The 12,916-nt window shown below is 41.2% G+C and overlaps 1 protein-coding gene across 2 annotated transcripts; it reads right to left on the bottom strand.

Annotated features, from left to right (window-relative positions):
• Positions 1-131: 131 nt before the first annotated feature.
• Positions 132-11,809, bottom strand: LOC134325041 (kelch domain-containing protein 1). Of its 2 annotated transcripts, XM_063007055.1 has the most exons (13): positions 11,653-11,809; positions 10,458-10,528; positions 9,480-9,597; positions 9,264-9,376; positions 9,101-9,185; positions 6,531-6,614; positions 6,364-6,444; positions 6,215-6,273; positions 5,286-5,395; positions 3,992-4,064; positions 3,767-3,851; positions 3,559-3,611; positions 132-1,337 (listed from the first exon to the last, which is right to left on the bottom strand). In XM_063007055.1, the coding sequence occupies exons 1-13, from the start codon at positions 11,746-11,748 to the stop codon at positions 1,259-1,261; spliced, it is 1,107 nt and encodes a 368-aa protein (XP_062863125.1). In that variant the 5' UTR covers positions 11,749-11,809; the 3' UTR covers positions 132-1,258. The 2 variants fall into 2 exon arrangements, with proteins under 2 accessions (XP_062863125.1, XP_062863126.1); XM_063007056.1 differs by lacking the exon at positions 132-1,337 and having other exon boundaries at positions 3,567-3,638.
• Between the last annotated feature and the right edge of the window lie 1,107 nt (positions 11,810-12,916).

The following is a 12,916-nucleotide window of genomic DNA, read 5'->3' as shown; positions in this document are numbered from 1 at the left end:
AGCATGTCCTGTATTAGGATTTATTTACAAATAAATCTGACACGTTAATTCTAGTTGTTTGACAGCAAGGCTGAAGACAGCAGTGTGAAAACCTCTGACTTGCGGTGGAGCAATAAAACCTCTGACAGTAGTTCACTCAGTACTTTAAAGTATGTATTTAATCACAAACTACCTAACATACAACATGAAATGTGAAAAGAACATACCGCTATAAACACATATTCCAAATAAACCGACGCTCAACGAAGCGACTGAAAAAAACGTCATGATTTTTGCACATGCGCGTTAAAGGGGAAACAGGGGGAACTGAATTCTCCGTAACACCGGTGCTGTTGAGTTTGGTTATTAACTATCAGCTGTAATGTCTCTTGTTTAGTTAATCTACTGCACACGGTGCACACACAAGTCTAAAGCCCACATTGTAGTGAGGATCCGTTTAACTATGCACATTTATTCGCAACATACACACACATTCATGCTTCCAACCCGTTACATGCGCATTCTCTTATTATTCTACCGTCATTATCTTACATAGTCATACTGCCACCTTCTAATATACTAATATACTACACAACCCTAGTGGAAAAGAATGGACTTCAAAATAAACTGAGACTTACAGTATATAGTGTACTATAAATAAACTAGCAAATGCCTGTACTTATTTCAAACGTGTTAAAATGTATAAATGTCAAACTTTAATCACTTGAATCAAATCATAGCAGGTAAACTTTTATCATATTTTTTAAAAATGATTAAATAGTATACTTTTAATTAATACACTAACATGAAGTATACTTTAGTTACATTCAAGTTTCATTTAATTTAATATTCTAAAATACTTGTGTGTAATAAGATCATTATTTTAAACAACTGCTTAAATGTATTTTTATAAAGTTACTTATTGGTACGATAGTAAAACGTTTTTACAATGTTTGCTATATAATAGTTTTTAAATATATTTCCGTTTCAATTTTGTTCCAGCATCGAGGAACCATTGAGAGCATCCTAAGTAACTGTTGCTCCTGCTGCTTTTAAGTGGTCCTGAATCTGTCTTTCACAATTATCTAGACCACTCTACCTTACATTACAAAATGGTACAAATAAATAAATACATAAATCAGTCACGTGGCACCATTGACATATTGTGCTTGTTTTTGCATTATCACAAGATACTGAGCTTGTAGATATTTTACTCCATAGTTTTAATGACTTTGTGTGAATCTCTTGGCCTGAAGAATGTTGTCCTTTGCTCCACAGGTCATCTCAGTTTGGGTGGTAAACATGAAATGAGGCTCTGAAACGTTTTGGCATGGCTCGCAATGAAGTCCACACATAACCTGTAAGAATATCATTTGTTAAATATCATTTATATTAATATTTTTAACATACAAGGATGTGAAAGTTTTTGCCCTCCTTTTACACAGTTCTGTAGTTGTATTTGGACAAAGTCTGCAGGAACATTTAATAATTTCTTCGATGTGCAAGGCATACTGTTCAGTGACAATTTTGTGGACACCTGACCAAAAACTTTATTTATTTTGCTCCAAAACCATGGGCCTATGAAAGTGGCCTCTTCTTTAAGTGGCTGAAATAGCCTCCACCCTGGAAATTTAAGTCCACCAACGTCGGATGAGAATTCCAATTAATCCCAAATGTGTAAACTTGGGTTGAGGTCAAGGCTCTGTGCAGGCCGTTGTAGTTTCTGCATATTTTGACCATATTGTGTATTTACTGCTAATTAACTCTTGTAAAGATATTCTGATCAATGGCACTGGCAGTAAATTAAGACAATAGTACTTAGAATAGAATAGAATAGAATAGAATGCCTTTATTGTCATTGCACAGTGCTTAATGAAATTTTTGAGCATCTCCTTGATGGTACATGTACAGTGTATCACAAAAGTGAGTACACCCCTCACATTTCTGCAGATATTTAAGTATATCTTTTCATGGGACAACACTGACAAAATGACACTTTGACACAATGAAAAGTAGTCTGTGTGCAGCTTATATAACAGTGTAAATTTATTCTTCCCTCAAAATAACTCAATATACAGCCATTAATGTCTAAACCACCGGCAACAAAAGTGAGTACACCCCTAAGAGACTACACCCCTAAATGTCCAAATTGAGCACTGCTTGTCATTTTCCCTCCAAAATGTCATGTGATTTGTTAGTGTTACTAGGTCTCAGGTGTGCATAGGGAGCAGGTGTGTTCAATTTAGTAGTACAGCTCTCACACTCTCTCATACTGGTCACTGAAAGTTCCAACATGGCACCTCATGGCAAAGAACTCTCTGAGGATCTTAAAAGACGAATTGTTGCGCTACATGAAGATGGCCAAGTCTACAAGAAGATTGCCAACACCCTGAAACTGAGCTGCAGCACAGTGGCCAAGATCATCCAGCGTTTTCAAAGAGCAGGGTCCACTCAGAACAGACCTCGTGTTGGTCGTCCAAAGAAGCTGAGTGCACGTGCTCAGCGTCACATCCAACTGCTGTCTTTGAAAGATAGGCGCAGGAGTGCTGTCAGCATTGCTGCAGAGATTGAAAAGGCGGGGGGTCAGCCTGTCAGTGCTCAGACCATACGCCGCACACTACATCAAATTGGTCTGCATGGCTGTCACCCCAGAAGGAAGCCTCTTCTGAAGTCTCTACACAAGAAAGCCCGCAAACAGTTTGCTGAAGACATGTCAACAAAGGACATGGATTACTGGAACCATGTCCTATGGTCTGATGAGACCAAGATTAATTTGTTTGGTTCAGATGGTCTCAAGCATGTGTGGCGGCAATCAGGTGAGGAGTACAAAGATAAGTGTGTCATGCCTACAGTCAAGCATGGTGGTGGGAATGCCATGGTCTGGGGCTGCATGAGTGCAGCAGGTGTTGGGGAGTTACATTTCATTGAGGGACACATGAACTCCAATATGTACTGTGAAATACTGAAGCAGAGCATGATCCCCTCCCTCCGGAAACTGGGTCGCAGGGCAGTGTTCCAGCATGATAATGACCCCAAACACACCTCTAAGACGGCCACTGCTTTATTGAAGAGGCTGAGGGTAAAGGTGATGGACTGGCCAAGCATGTCTCCAGACCTAAACCCAATAGAACATCTTTGGGGCATCCTCAACCGGAAGGTGGAGGAGCGCAAAGTCTCGAATATCCGCCAGCTCTGTGATGTCATCATGGAGGAGTGGAAAAGCACTCCAGTGGCAACCTGTGAAGCTCTGGTAAACTCCATGCCCAGGAGAGTTAAGGCAGTTCTGGGAAATAATGGTGGCCACACAAAATATTGACACTTCAGGAAGTTTCACTAAGGGGTGTACTCACTTTTGTTGCCGGTGGTTTAGACATTAATGGCTGTATATTGAGTTATTTTGAGGGAAGAATAAATTTACACTGTTATATAAGCTGCACACAGACTACTTTTCATTGTGTCAAAGTGTCATTTTGTCAGTGTTGTCCCATGAAAAGATATACTTAAATATCTGCAGAAATGTGAGGGGTGTACTCACTTTTGTGATACACTGTATGTACACACAGACAAAAAAATACTTACCGTATTAGAGAGTATGGCTGGGTCTGGAAAACTAGAGCATCATTGCAATGGCCCTACAAAGCAAATTCAGACATCTGAAACTAGAGTGCAGCTTATCAACAGCACGATAATGATTTGCTTTTTTATTCTATCAACATATTACATTTATGATTGTAAAATAATTAATAATAAATTATGTTTTTATTAGATGATGCCGTACGTGACTTACAGAATCTAACAGAAGGATGTAATCATGACTTCCGCCGAACACGATAACATCAGAATCCCGTCCCACACAAGCAGTGTGCCACAGCCTGTCAAAAAAAGGTACAAGATGATCGCTGTGTTGTTGTTATAATTAGAAAAAAGAAAAGTGATGTCATTGAGTTTAAACGGTACCATGATTCTTTTGACTTTAACTGTTTAATATGTTCAGCATCTGTTGTTCTTTTACCGTGGTTTGTCCATGTTTGAATGCTTTATCTCTGTCCATGTGTTTGTCTTCAGATCAAATATCCAACCATCACCTACAGAGAGTCATCACATGGTGTCAGAAACATCTACAGAAGAATGACTGGGGGTAAAGAATAATGTACTCGATTTCCCCAGGTGTGTTTACTTTCTTTTTTATTAATTTTTGGCACTTTGTACCCCAAACCAGTTTTCTTCTGTGTCTAAATCATCTAAAGTATGTGGACACCTGACTCATAAGCTTGCTGGAAATCCCATTGCAAAATTATGGGCCTTAATACTAAATGGCTACACTCATTTGAAAGGGCTTTTCATACAAGTATGTCTGCAGGAATTTGTGCCTTTTTAGGCATTCATAAGGTCAGGCACTGATTTTGGGCAGGGAAGCCCTTGCCTGCAATCAACGTTTCATTTACTTATTAATCTATTTACCACTGGTCTTATTAATTGGGCAAAAGGTCCGGCACCGGGCAGACACGCACATTCTCTCACAGTTAGGGCATTTTTAGTAGCTCCAATTAGCCTGACTGCATATCTCTGGACTTGTGGGAGGAAACCCACACGGACACAGGGAGAACATGCGTACTCTACACAGAAAGTACCCTGGCACTCTGGTTTGGGAATCAAACCCAGGTCCTTCTTGCTGTAAAGTAACAGCACCTGTCATTAGCTGCCATTGTGCCGCCCCATTCAAGGTTCCAATTCATCCTAATGGTGTGTAATTAAAGGGGCAGTTATAGCCTAGTGGTTAAGGTACTGGACTAGTAATCAAAAGGTCACTAGTTCAAGCCCCACCACTGCCTGGTTGTCACTGTTGGGCCCTTGAGCAAGGCCCTTAACCCTCAATTGCTCAGACTGTATACTGTGACAGTGCTTTAAGTCGCCTTGAATAAAAGCATCTGCTAAATGCCGAAAATGTAGTTAGGTTTAGGTCAAAGCCTAAAAAAGTCTTTCTCTACCTTACTTTGAGCACAGGGGTGCAGTCATGGTGAAAGCATATATGCTTTTTTAAAACTGATTTAAAAATGAATACACCTGAGCTCAAAAAATTAACATTAAAGATTAAGTTTGTCATGCACATGCAGTACTTTTTGGCCTTAGAACTGGGTTCCAATTATTCAAAAGAAGCCTAAGTTAGCTTTGGATATTTTGATTGTAACTGTGAGCTCTGTGCCATCAAGCCAGTATAGTTATAGAGCCTTCAGTACCGACTGAATTAGACACTGAATATAATAACATTGTTCTTTATGTGATGATATTTTACAGAAGCGACTCACTCATGGGTCGGCAGTCCACACTGAGTCCACCAAACAGAAAGAGCGAGGAGTCGGACACGGCGTTTATCGTATGCCATGAGCGGCCCAAGGGGAGTGTGCTGGAAGGTACGCTAAGAAGCAACAAGAGACACGGGACAGCATGAAAAAATACAGTGAGAAGAAAACAGGTGTTTTGGGTTTGGTTTTTTTTTGGGTTTATATATACACTTTAAATTGAGACTCAAAATGCAATTTGACTTTGTACCTATAAACAATATGTATAAATAAAAATAAACAAGCTTGTTTAGAAAAGTTAAACCAGGGTGGTGCATCGGTCTAATGTGCCAGCAGAACAAAGCAGTCTGTGTCTCAATATAGCCAACGATCTGGCTAAGTTGTTTGGCGGATGGACGGTTAGGTCTCTTTCTGCTGTCGCTGCAATATGCACGAGTTTGGGGGAGTCCCATGATGCATGGCGAGGCTCTATGTACCCAGTATGTCTCTGTGTGGGAACCCATGACTGGCAGGTGATAAGAAGCGGCATGTCGATGGCTCATGATCCCAAGAACACATAACACAGTACAGTATGGACGTGGGAGCATCATGATATGGTGCTCCTTCTATGGCATGGTCACCTACTGACTTGAATTCCAATACAAATGAATAAATGTAGACCTTGGAGAGCCCATCTGAAGGACTCTAGTAGCCTTGGAAGATTAAAAACCATTTGTGGAGGGGAGGAAATCAAAATTGAACCACAGTGCTGCACAAAGCAGCCTCAGTCTAATCCATAGGAAACTAATTTGTGTGTATTGATGCACATTTTGTTTAGAAGTACAAAGTCAGAAGGCATTGCTGAATTTGCTCTTGTATAACAAGCAATTTAAAGGGGCACGTCCATGCAAAATACGTCTAAAAAGTGAGCTACTGCTAATACATCTGAATCTTACATTTCAGACCAAGTCCACGTGTCCAGATCCAGACAATGAATATCACATGTTCTTGTCTCCTGTCAAACACGTAAAGCAACATTCACCAAGATTCACCAACATCTCTTCTGTTAGAACTGTTATGCTCAAGTCCTCATCAAGTTCCTCACCTTTATTCGTCCACCACATACGAACCCTTTGTTGCCGATAGTGGCGCTGGCGTGGGCAGCCCGCGGCGCAGGGGTCTGCCCCTTCAACAAGGAATATTTATCAGTCAGCTTTAAACTAACTTACATCCACACATGGATGATTTGTAAGCCGTCTAAATAATATTTACCAACGTGTGTGGCTCATTCCAGCTGTTTGTTTCCGGATCAAACACGTGAACTTCATTATTCCATCCCCAAAATACGTCTTCAGCCTTAATTGCAGAACAATGATGTGAAATACATAAATACTTACATACATACATACAGTACTGCTACAATTGTGATCTTTGCTGGCTCTGCTGGCAATGTTCAGCAACAGAGGTGACATATGATCGGCTAATTGGAACGATTAGATTGGGAGGAAAATTGGGGGACCAGTTCTGTCACTGGTCAGAAATTAAACTATATACTGTATATATATAGTTTAATTTCTGACCAGTGACAGAACTGACAGAATATATACAGTGTATCACAAAAGTGAGTACACCCCTCACATTTCTGCAGATATTTAAATATATCTTTTCATGGGACAACACTGACAAAATGATACTTTGACACAATGAAAAGTAGTCTGTGTGCAGCTTATATAACAGTGTAAATTTATTCTTTCCTCAAAATAACTCAATATACAGCCATTAATGTCTAAACCACCGGCAACAAAAGTGAGTACACCCCTTAGTGAAAGTTCCTGAAGTGTCAATATTTTGTGTGGCCACCATTATTTCCCAGAACTGCCTTAACTCTCCTGGGCATGGAGTTTACCAGAGCTTCACAGGTTGCCACTGGAATGCTTTTCCACTCCTCCATGACGACATCACGGAGCTGGCGGATATTCGAGACTTTGCGCTCCTCCACCTTCCGCTTGAGGATGCCCCAAAGATGTTCTATTGGGTTTAGGTCTGGAGACATGCTTGGCCAGTCCATCACCTTTACCCTCAGCCTCTTCAATAAAGCAGTGGTTGTCTTAGAGGTGTGTTTGGGGTCATTATCATGCTGGAACACTGCCCTGCGACCCAGTTTCCGGAGGGAGGGGATCATGCTCTGCTTCAGTATTTCACAGTACATATTGTTCATGTGTCCCTCAATGAAATGTAACTCCCCAACACCTGCTGCACTCATGCAGCCCCAGACCATGGCATTCCCACCACCATGCTTGACTGTAGGCATGACACACTTATCTTTGTACTCCTCACCTGATTGCCGCCACACATGCTTGAGACCATCTGAACCAAACAAATGAATCTTGGTCTCATCAGACCATAGGACATGGTTCCAGTAATCCATGTCCTTTGTTGACATGTCTTCAGCAAACTGTTTGCGGGCTTTCTTGTGTAGAGACTTCAGAAGAGGCTTCCTTCTGGGGTGACAGCCATGCAGACCAATTTGATGTAGTGTGCGGCGTATGGTCTGAGCACTGACAGGCTGACCCCCCACCTTTTCAATCTCTGCAGCAATGCTGACAGCACTCCTGCGCCTATCTTTCAAAGACAACAGTTGGATGTGACGCTGAGCACGTGCACTCAGCTTCTTTGGACGACCAACGCGAGTCTGTTCTGAGTGGACCCTGCTCTTTTAAAACGCTGGATGATTTTGGCCACTGTGCTGCAGCTCAGTTTCAGGGTGTTGGCAATCTTCTTGTAGCCTTGGCCATCTTCATGTAGCACAACAATTCGTCTTTTAAGATCCTCAGAGAGTTCTTTGCCATGAGGTGCCATGTTGGAACTTTCAGTGACCAGTATGAGAGAGTGTGAGAGCTGTACTACTAAATTGAACACACCTGCTCCCTATGCACACCTGAGACCTAGTAACACTAACAAATCACATGACATTTTGGAGGGAAAATGACAAGCAGTGCTCAATTTGGACATTTAGGGGTGTAGTCTCTTAGGGGTGTACTCACTTTTGTTGCCGGTGGTTTAGACATTAATGGCTGTATATTGAGTTATTTTGAGGGAAGAATAAATTTACACTGTTATATAAGCTGCACACAGACTACTTTTCATTGTGTCAAAGTGTCATTTTGTCAGTGTTGTCCCATGAAAAGATATACTTAAATATCTGCAGAAATGTGAGGGGTGTACTCACTTTTGTGATACACTGTATATATTATTATTATTATTATGACCACTGACAGGTGAAGTGAATAACACTGATTATCTCTTCATCGCGGCACCTGTTAGTTGGTGGGATATATTAAGCAACGAGTGAACATTTTATCATTAAAGTTGATGAAAAATGGGCGAGCGTGAGGATTTGAGGGCCAAATTGTGATGGCTAGACGACTGGGTCAGAGCATCTCCAAAACTGCAGCTCTTGTGGGGTGTTCCCGGTCTGCAGTGGTCAGTATAAATCAAAAGTGGTCCAAGGAGGGAACAGTGGTAAACCGGCGACAGGGTCATGGGCGGCCAAGGCTCATTGATGCACGTGGGGAGCGAAGGCTGGCTCGTGGTCCGATCCAACAGACGAGTTAATGCTGGTTCTTATAGAAAGGTGTCAGAATACACAGAGCATCACAGTTGCAGGGCTGTTTTGGCAGCAAAAGGGGGACCAACACAATATTAGGAAGGTGGTCATAATGTTATGCCTGATCAGTGTGTGTGTGTGTGTGTGTGTATATATATATATATATATATATATATATATATATATATATATATGTATTTCAGAAAGGCCTTTGTTGGAATATCAGAGGAAATACCCAGGAAGACTCGTCCACGATGAAGGTCCTGGAGTCTGTGATTTCACCGAGCAATTTGTGACCGTATCCACCAAAGTAAACGATCCTGGTAAAGAAGCAACTTTCATTCATTCATTTACTGTCAGTCATTCATTCATTAACAGTATTAGAGTCGTGCTCTTACCTTCCTCTGTGAACCCAGCAGGAAAGCTTATCTCGGGGGGATGGGCGGGACCCTGAGCAGCGATTTAACCTCCTCCATGAATACCTACCGTCGTGGAGATGGACTGAGTAGTGCTGGAACAACACAAACACCCCAAGATTCACACCAGAGCACCAGACTGTGGTTTGTTCTTCAGGACTCATGAGTGGATGAGTGGATACGACCCACGCTGGTTACCTCGTTGGTCTGCCCGTCATCACCGCATCCTCCGAATATGTACATGTGTCCATTCAGAATGCAGCCGCACGAGCCGGACATGGACGGAGGAAGCTCGCCACACGTGCCACACCTCTTCCTGCGAAATACACGTCGGGCCATGTGTTATTCAGGTCATTGTACAGTTCATCCTACACTATATGGACAAAAGTATTTGAACACCTGATTATGAGCTTGTCAGACTCATTTCAAAATACTGTGACCTTCTCACAAGACTTGGGAGTACGTCTGTGGGAATTTGTGCCCATTCTGTTTCAAGTGATGTTCCAGTTCATTCCAAAGCTGTGCAGCTGGGCTGACATCACGGCTCTGTTTATAGATCACGGTGGGTAGCACTGTCGCCTCACAGCAAGAAGGTCCTGGGTTCGATTCCCAGGTAAATCGGTCGGGGTGCTTTCTGTGTAATTTGCGTGTTCTCCTGTGTCTACATGGGGAAACCCACGCAGACACGGGGAGAACATGCAAATCCACACGGAAAGGACCCAGACTGCTCCACCTGGGAATCGAAACCAGAACCTTCTTGCTGTGAGGCGACAGTGCTACCCACCGTGCTTTTGTCCATATAGTGTATGTGAATGGTGATATTGATTTTTGGCTTCCTTAGATCATTAAGCATCATCAACTGTCATAGTGTCACCAATTTTGCCTTATTCTGATTATTTGAATGTCTAATATTCCACACACGTAAATATTAGCTGTCAGAGATTAAACTACACTGATAATTACTACGACTATTATTTATTTTTACGTTGTTTGCATATTTAATAAAAATGTGGTTGTTTTTATGTTCACATTGTGCTGTCGTCTCACATTCTTATTTACAGTGGTGTCCTGTTTGAATGCTTTCATTATGAGAAATGTGTAACCAACCGCTTTCCAGTCTGTGCACTACAGAACCAACGGTGAAGCTGTGTTTCGTATTTCATAACTCATACATACCATAAACCAGCGTCCAGGTCATAGAGCCAGATCTCATCGTTCGGGAGGAACACCTCATCATCAGCGACAGACTGAAAAACAATAAAACATGAGAACAGGGGGAGGACTGCAGAAACAGGTCGCCTTGTGGCTGATATTACTTCTGAATAGTGTCTTATATTTTACAGTATAAGGTACACAGTTAAAGCCAAATGTTTATGTAAAATGCAGGCATATATTTACATTTGTAGCATTTAGTGGAGGCTTTTATCCAAAGCGACTTACAATTATGACTGAATACAGTTTGAGCAATTGAGGATTAAGAGACCCAACAGTGGCAACTTGCTGGTGGTGGGGCTTGAACCAGTGACCTTCTGATTACTAGTCCAGTACCTTAACCACTGAGTTATCACTGCCCATAGACCCCTTCATTTACCAGACATTTTTATTATTTAAAATATTTCCTCCCTGAAATATCTGCATGTCACGCCGCATTACTTCAAGTCCCAGGGTGGCACGGTGGCTAAGTGGGTAGCACTGTCGCCTGGGTCCTTTCTGTGTGGAGTTTGCATGTTCTCCTCGTGTACGTGTGGGTTTCCTCCGGGTGCTCCGGTTTTCTCCCACAGTCCAAAGACATGCAAGTGAGGTGAACTGGAGCTAATAAATTCTCCATGATTTTGTTCAATATAACCTTGAGAACTGATGAATCTTGTGTAATGAGTAACTACCGTTCCTGTCATGAATGTAACCAAAAGTGTAAAACATGACGTTAAAATCCTAATAAAGAAACAAAGTACAAGTCCCATTCGACATGTGTCCAGTCTGTGACCGCTTCTTGTCACCTACTAATGTTGTTTAGAGCCACATGTGACCAATATGGAGCCAAATATTACCTAGACATATTTTTAATGGGTGCAGTCAAGTCACTAGCAAATATAATTTAGAATTACTTTTAAATGACATTTAATACAACATTAATAAACTAAATTTTGTAATGATTTTCAGTCACAACAAAGTATGTTTTGATCGTTCAGTCAGAAAAAGAACAGCTGCAGTAAATCTGCAATACCAAAATTCCCATGATATACATACAGTACGTGTCCCTTACAAGTGTATATAAACTTTATACTTTTACATGTACACACTTTATATAAACAGTAGAAATGACCAGTTCCTGGACCCTGTCCCTACGTTACAGTCTGGTGTCTGTACTCACCACATAACCTCCCCAAACAAACAAACCGTTCCCAGAAATGACCGCGGTGTGTCCACTCCTCTCCTGAGCCACTAAATCTGTGTTTGATGTGGCCATTAGGTTTACAGATTCTTTGGGAAATGAATCAGCTTTTAAAGGTTTGGATTCCAGTACAGATGTTGTTTACCACAGTCCACACTGTAGCTCATATAACCCAGACGGAACGACTTAAAGTAAAACACACACTAATGACCAGAGGTTTTCACACATCTGTATCCCATCGTTCTTTTGCTTTAATATGGAACTGGATTTGTCCAATTAATTAGACCCACCTCGATCCTGACCAATTAATCATAGACAATAAATAAATAAATTACTAAACTTTGGGGGTATACAATAACTGACTGTAGCCCACCTGTTGCTCTGAACTCACCTGTTGTACCCCATTTATCAATCTAAAGACACCCCTTCCCCACTCTGACCCTTCCCAGCACCACAATAACACAAACATATTAATGACACGGACATAATGGATGTAGCAGGTGCAGCAGTGTTGTTAGGATTTATAAAGCCAACAGCTTCCTATAGAAAAAAACATTAAACACACAAATGTGTGCATGAAAAAACAGCTCTGGTCTCTTAATTCCTATAGTCCTAACAACACCACTGCACCTGCTACTCTCATACCAGAACACACAGACACACACAACCATGTTTTTTGTCATTGCAGTGCTGAGTATCATCCACCACCCGAATGTCATCTGTTCACTGATGGTCCTATGGGGAGGAGGTGGAAGGGATGTGGAAGACCCCCGTCTTCTTAGTGATTGATAAATGAAGTACATAGGGTGACAATGTAGGGTATTTTCAATACATTTCATTACATTATTAATCAATAACATATTTAATGTGTTTTCGCTATTTGTGATGCAATATGTATGTGTGTGTATTTTATTAAACATAGTTAGTTATAGTTAGTGATATTTCCTATGTGTCTAGACTTTAGGGACACCCTGTAAAGTGATTACATTCTCCCCAAGTTCATCTGTAAAGTATATATAGATTTATATGTATATCTTGTAAAATAATAAGCTAACACACGCACTTCATTGTCTTCATTGTTTTATTTGTTATTAACAAGGCTTATTTTGTGAGCTTGAATCAAGGTTTTGATAAAAAAAAATACGGTGCAAGGACTTTTATTTTGAAATGCAGCGGGGAGCTTTATTTTGTTAACCGGAATTCGATCGGTAAAGAAGCGGAAGTGGAATTTTAGCGCCAACCG

Source organism: Trichomycterus rosablanca, chromosome 13 (genome assembly GCF_030014385.1).
Source record: "Trichomycterus rosablanca isolate fTriRos1 chromosome 13, fTriRos1.hap1, whole genome shotgun sequence".
In the NCBI taxonomy this organism is placed as follows: domain Eukaryota; kingdom Metazoa; phylum Chordata; class Actinopteri; order Siluriformes; family Trichomycteridae; genus Trichomycterus; species Trichomycterus rosablanca.
This window is presented reverse-complemented; position numbering and strand designations above follow the sequence as displayed.

Coding starts and splice junctions, on each gene's coding strand:
- LOC134325041 (XM_063007055.1), bottom strand. CDS start 11,748: ATGGCCACATCAAACACAGATTTAGTGGCTCAGGAGAGGAGTGGACAC. Junction 6,615..9,100: donor TCGTGGACGAGTCTTCCTGG/GTATTTCCTCTG, acceptor TCTGCAATTAAG/GCTGAAGACGTATTTTGGGG. Junction 3,612..3,766: donor ACATCCTTCTGTTAGATTCT/GTAAGTCACGTA, acceptor TTTGCTTTGTAG/GGCCATTGCAATGATGCTCT.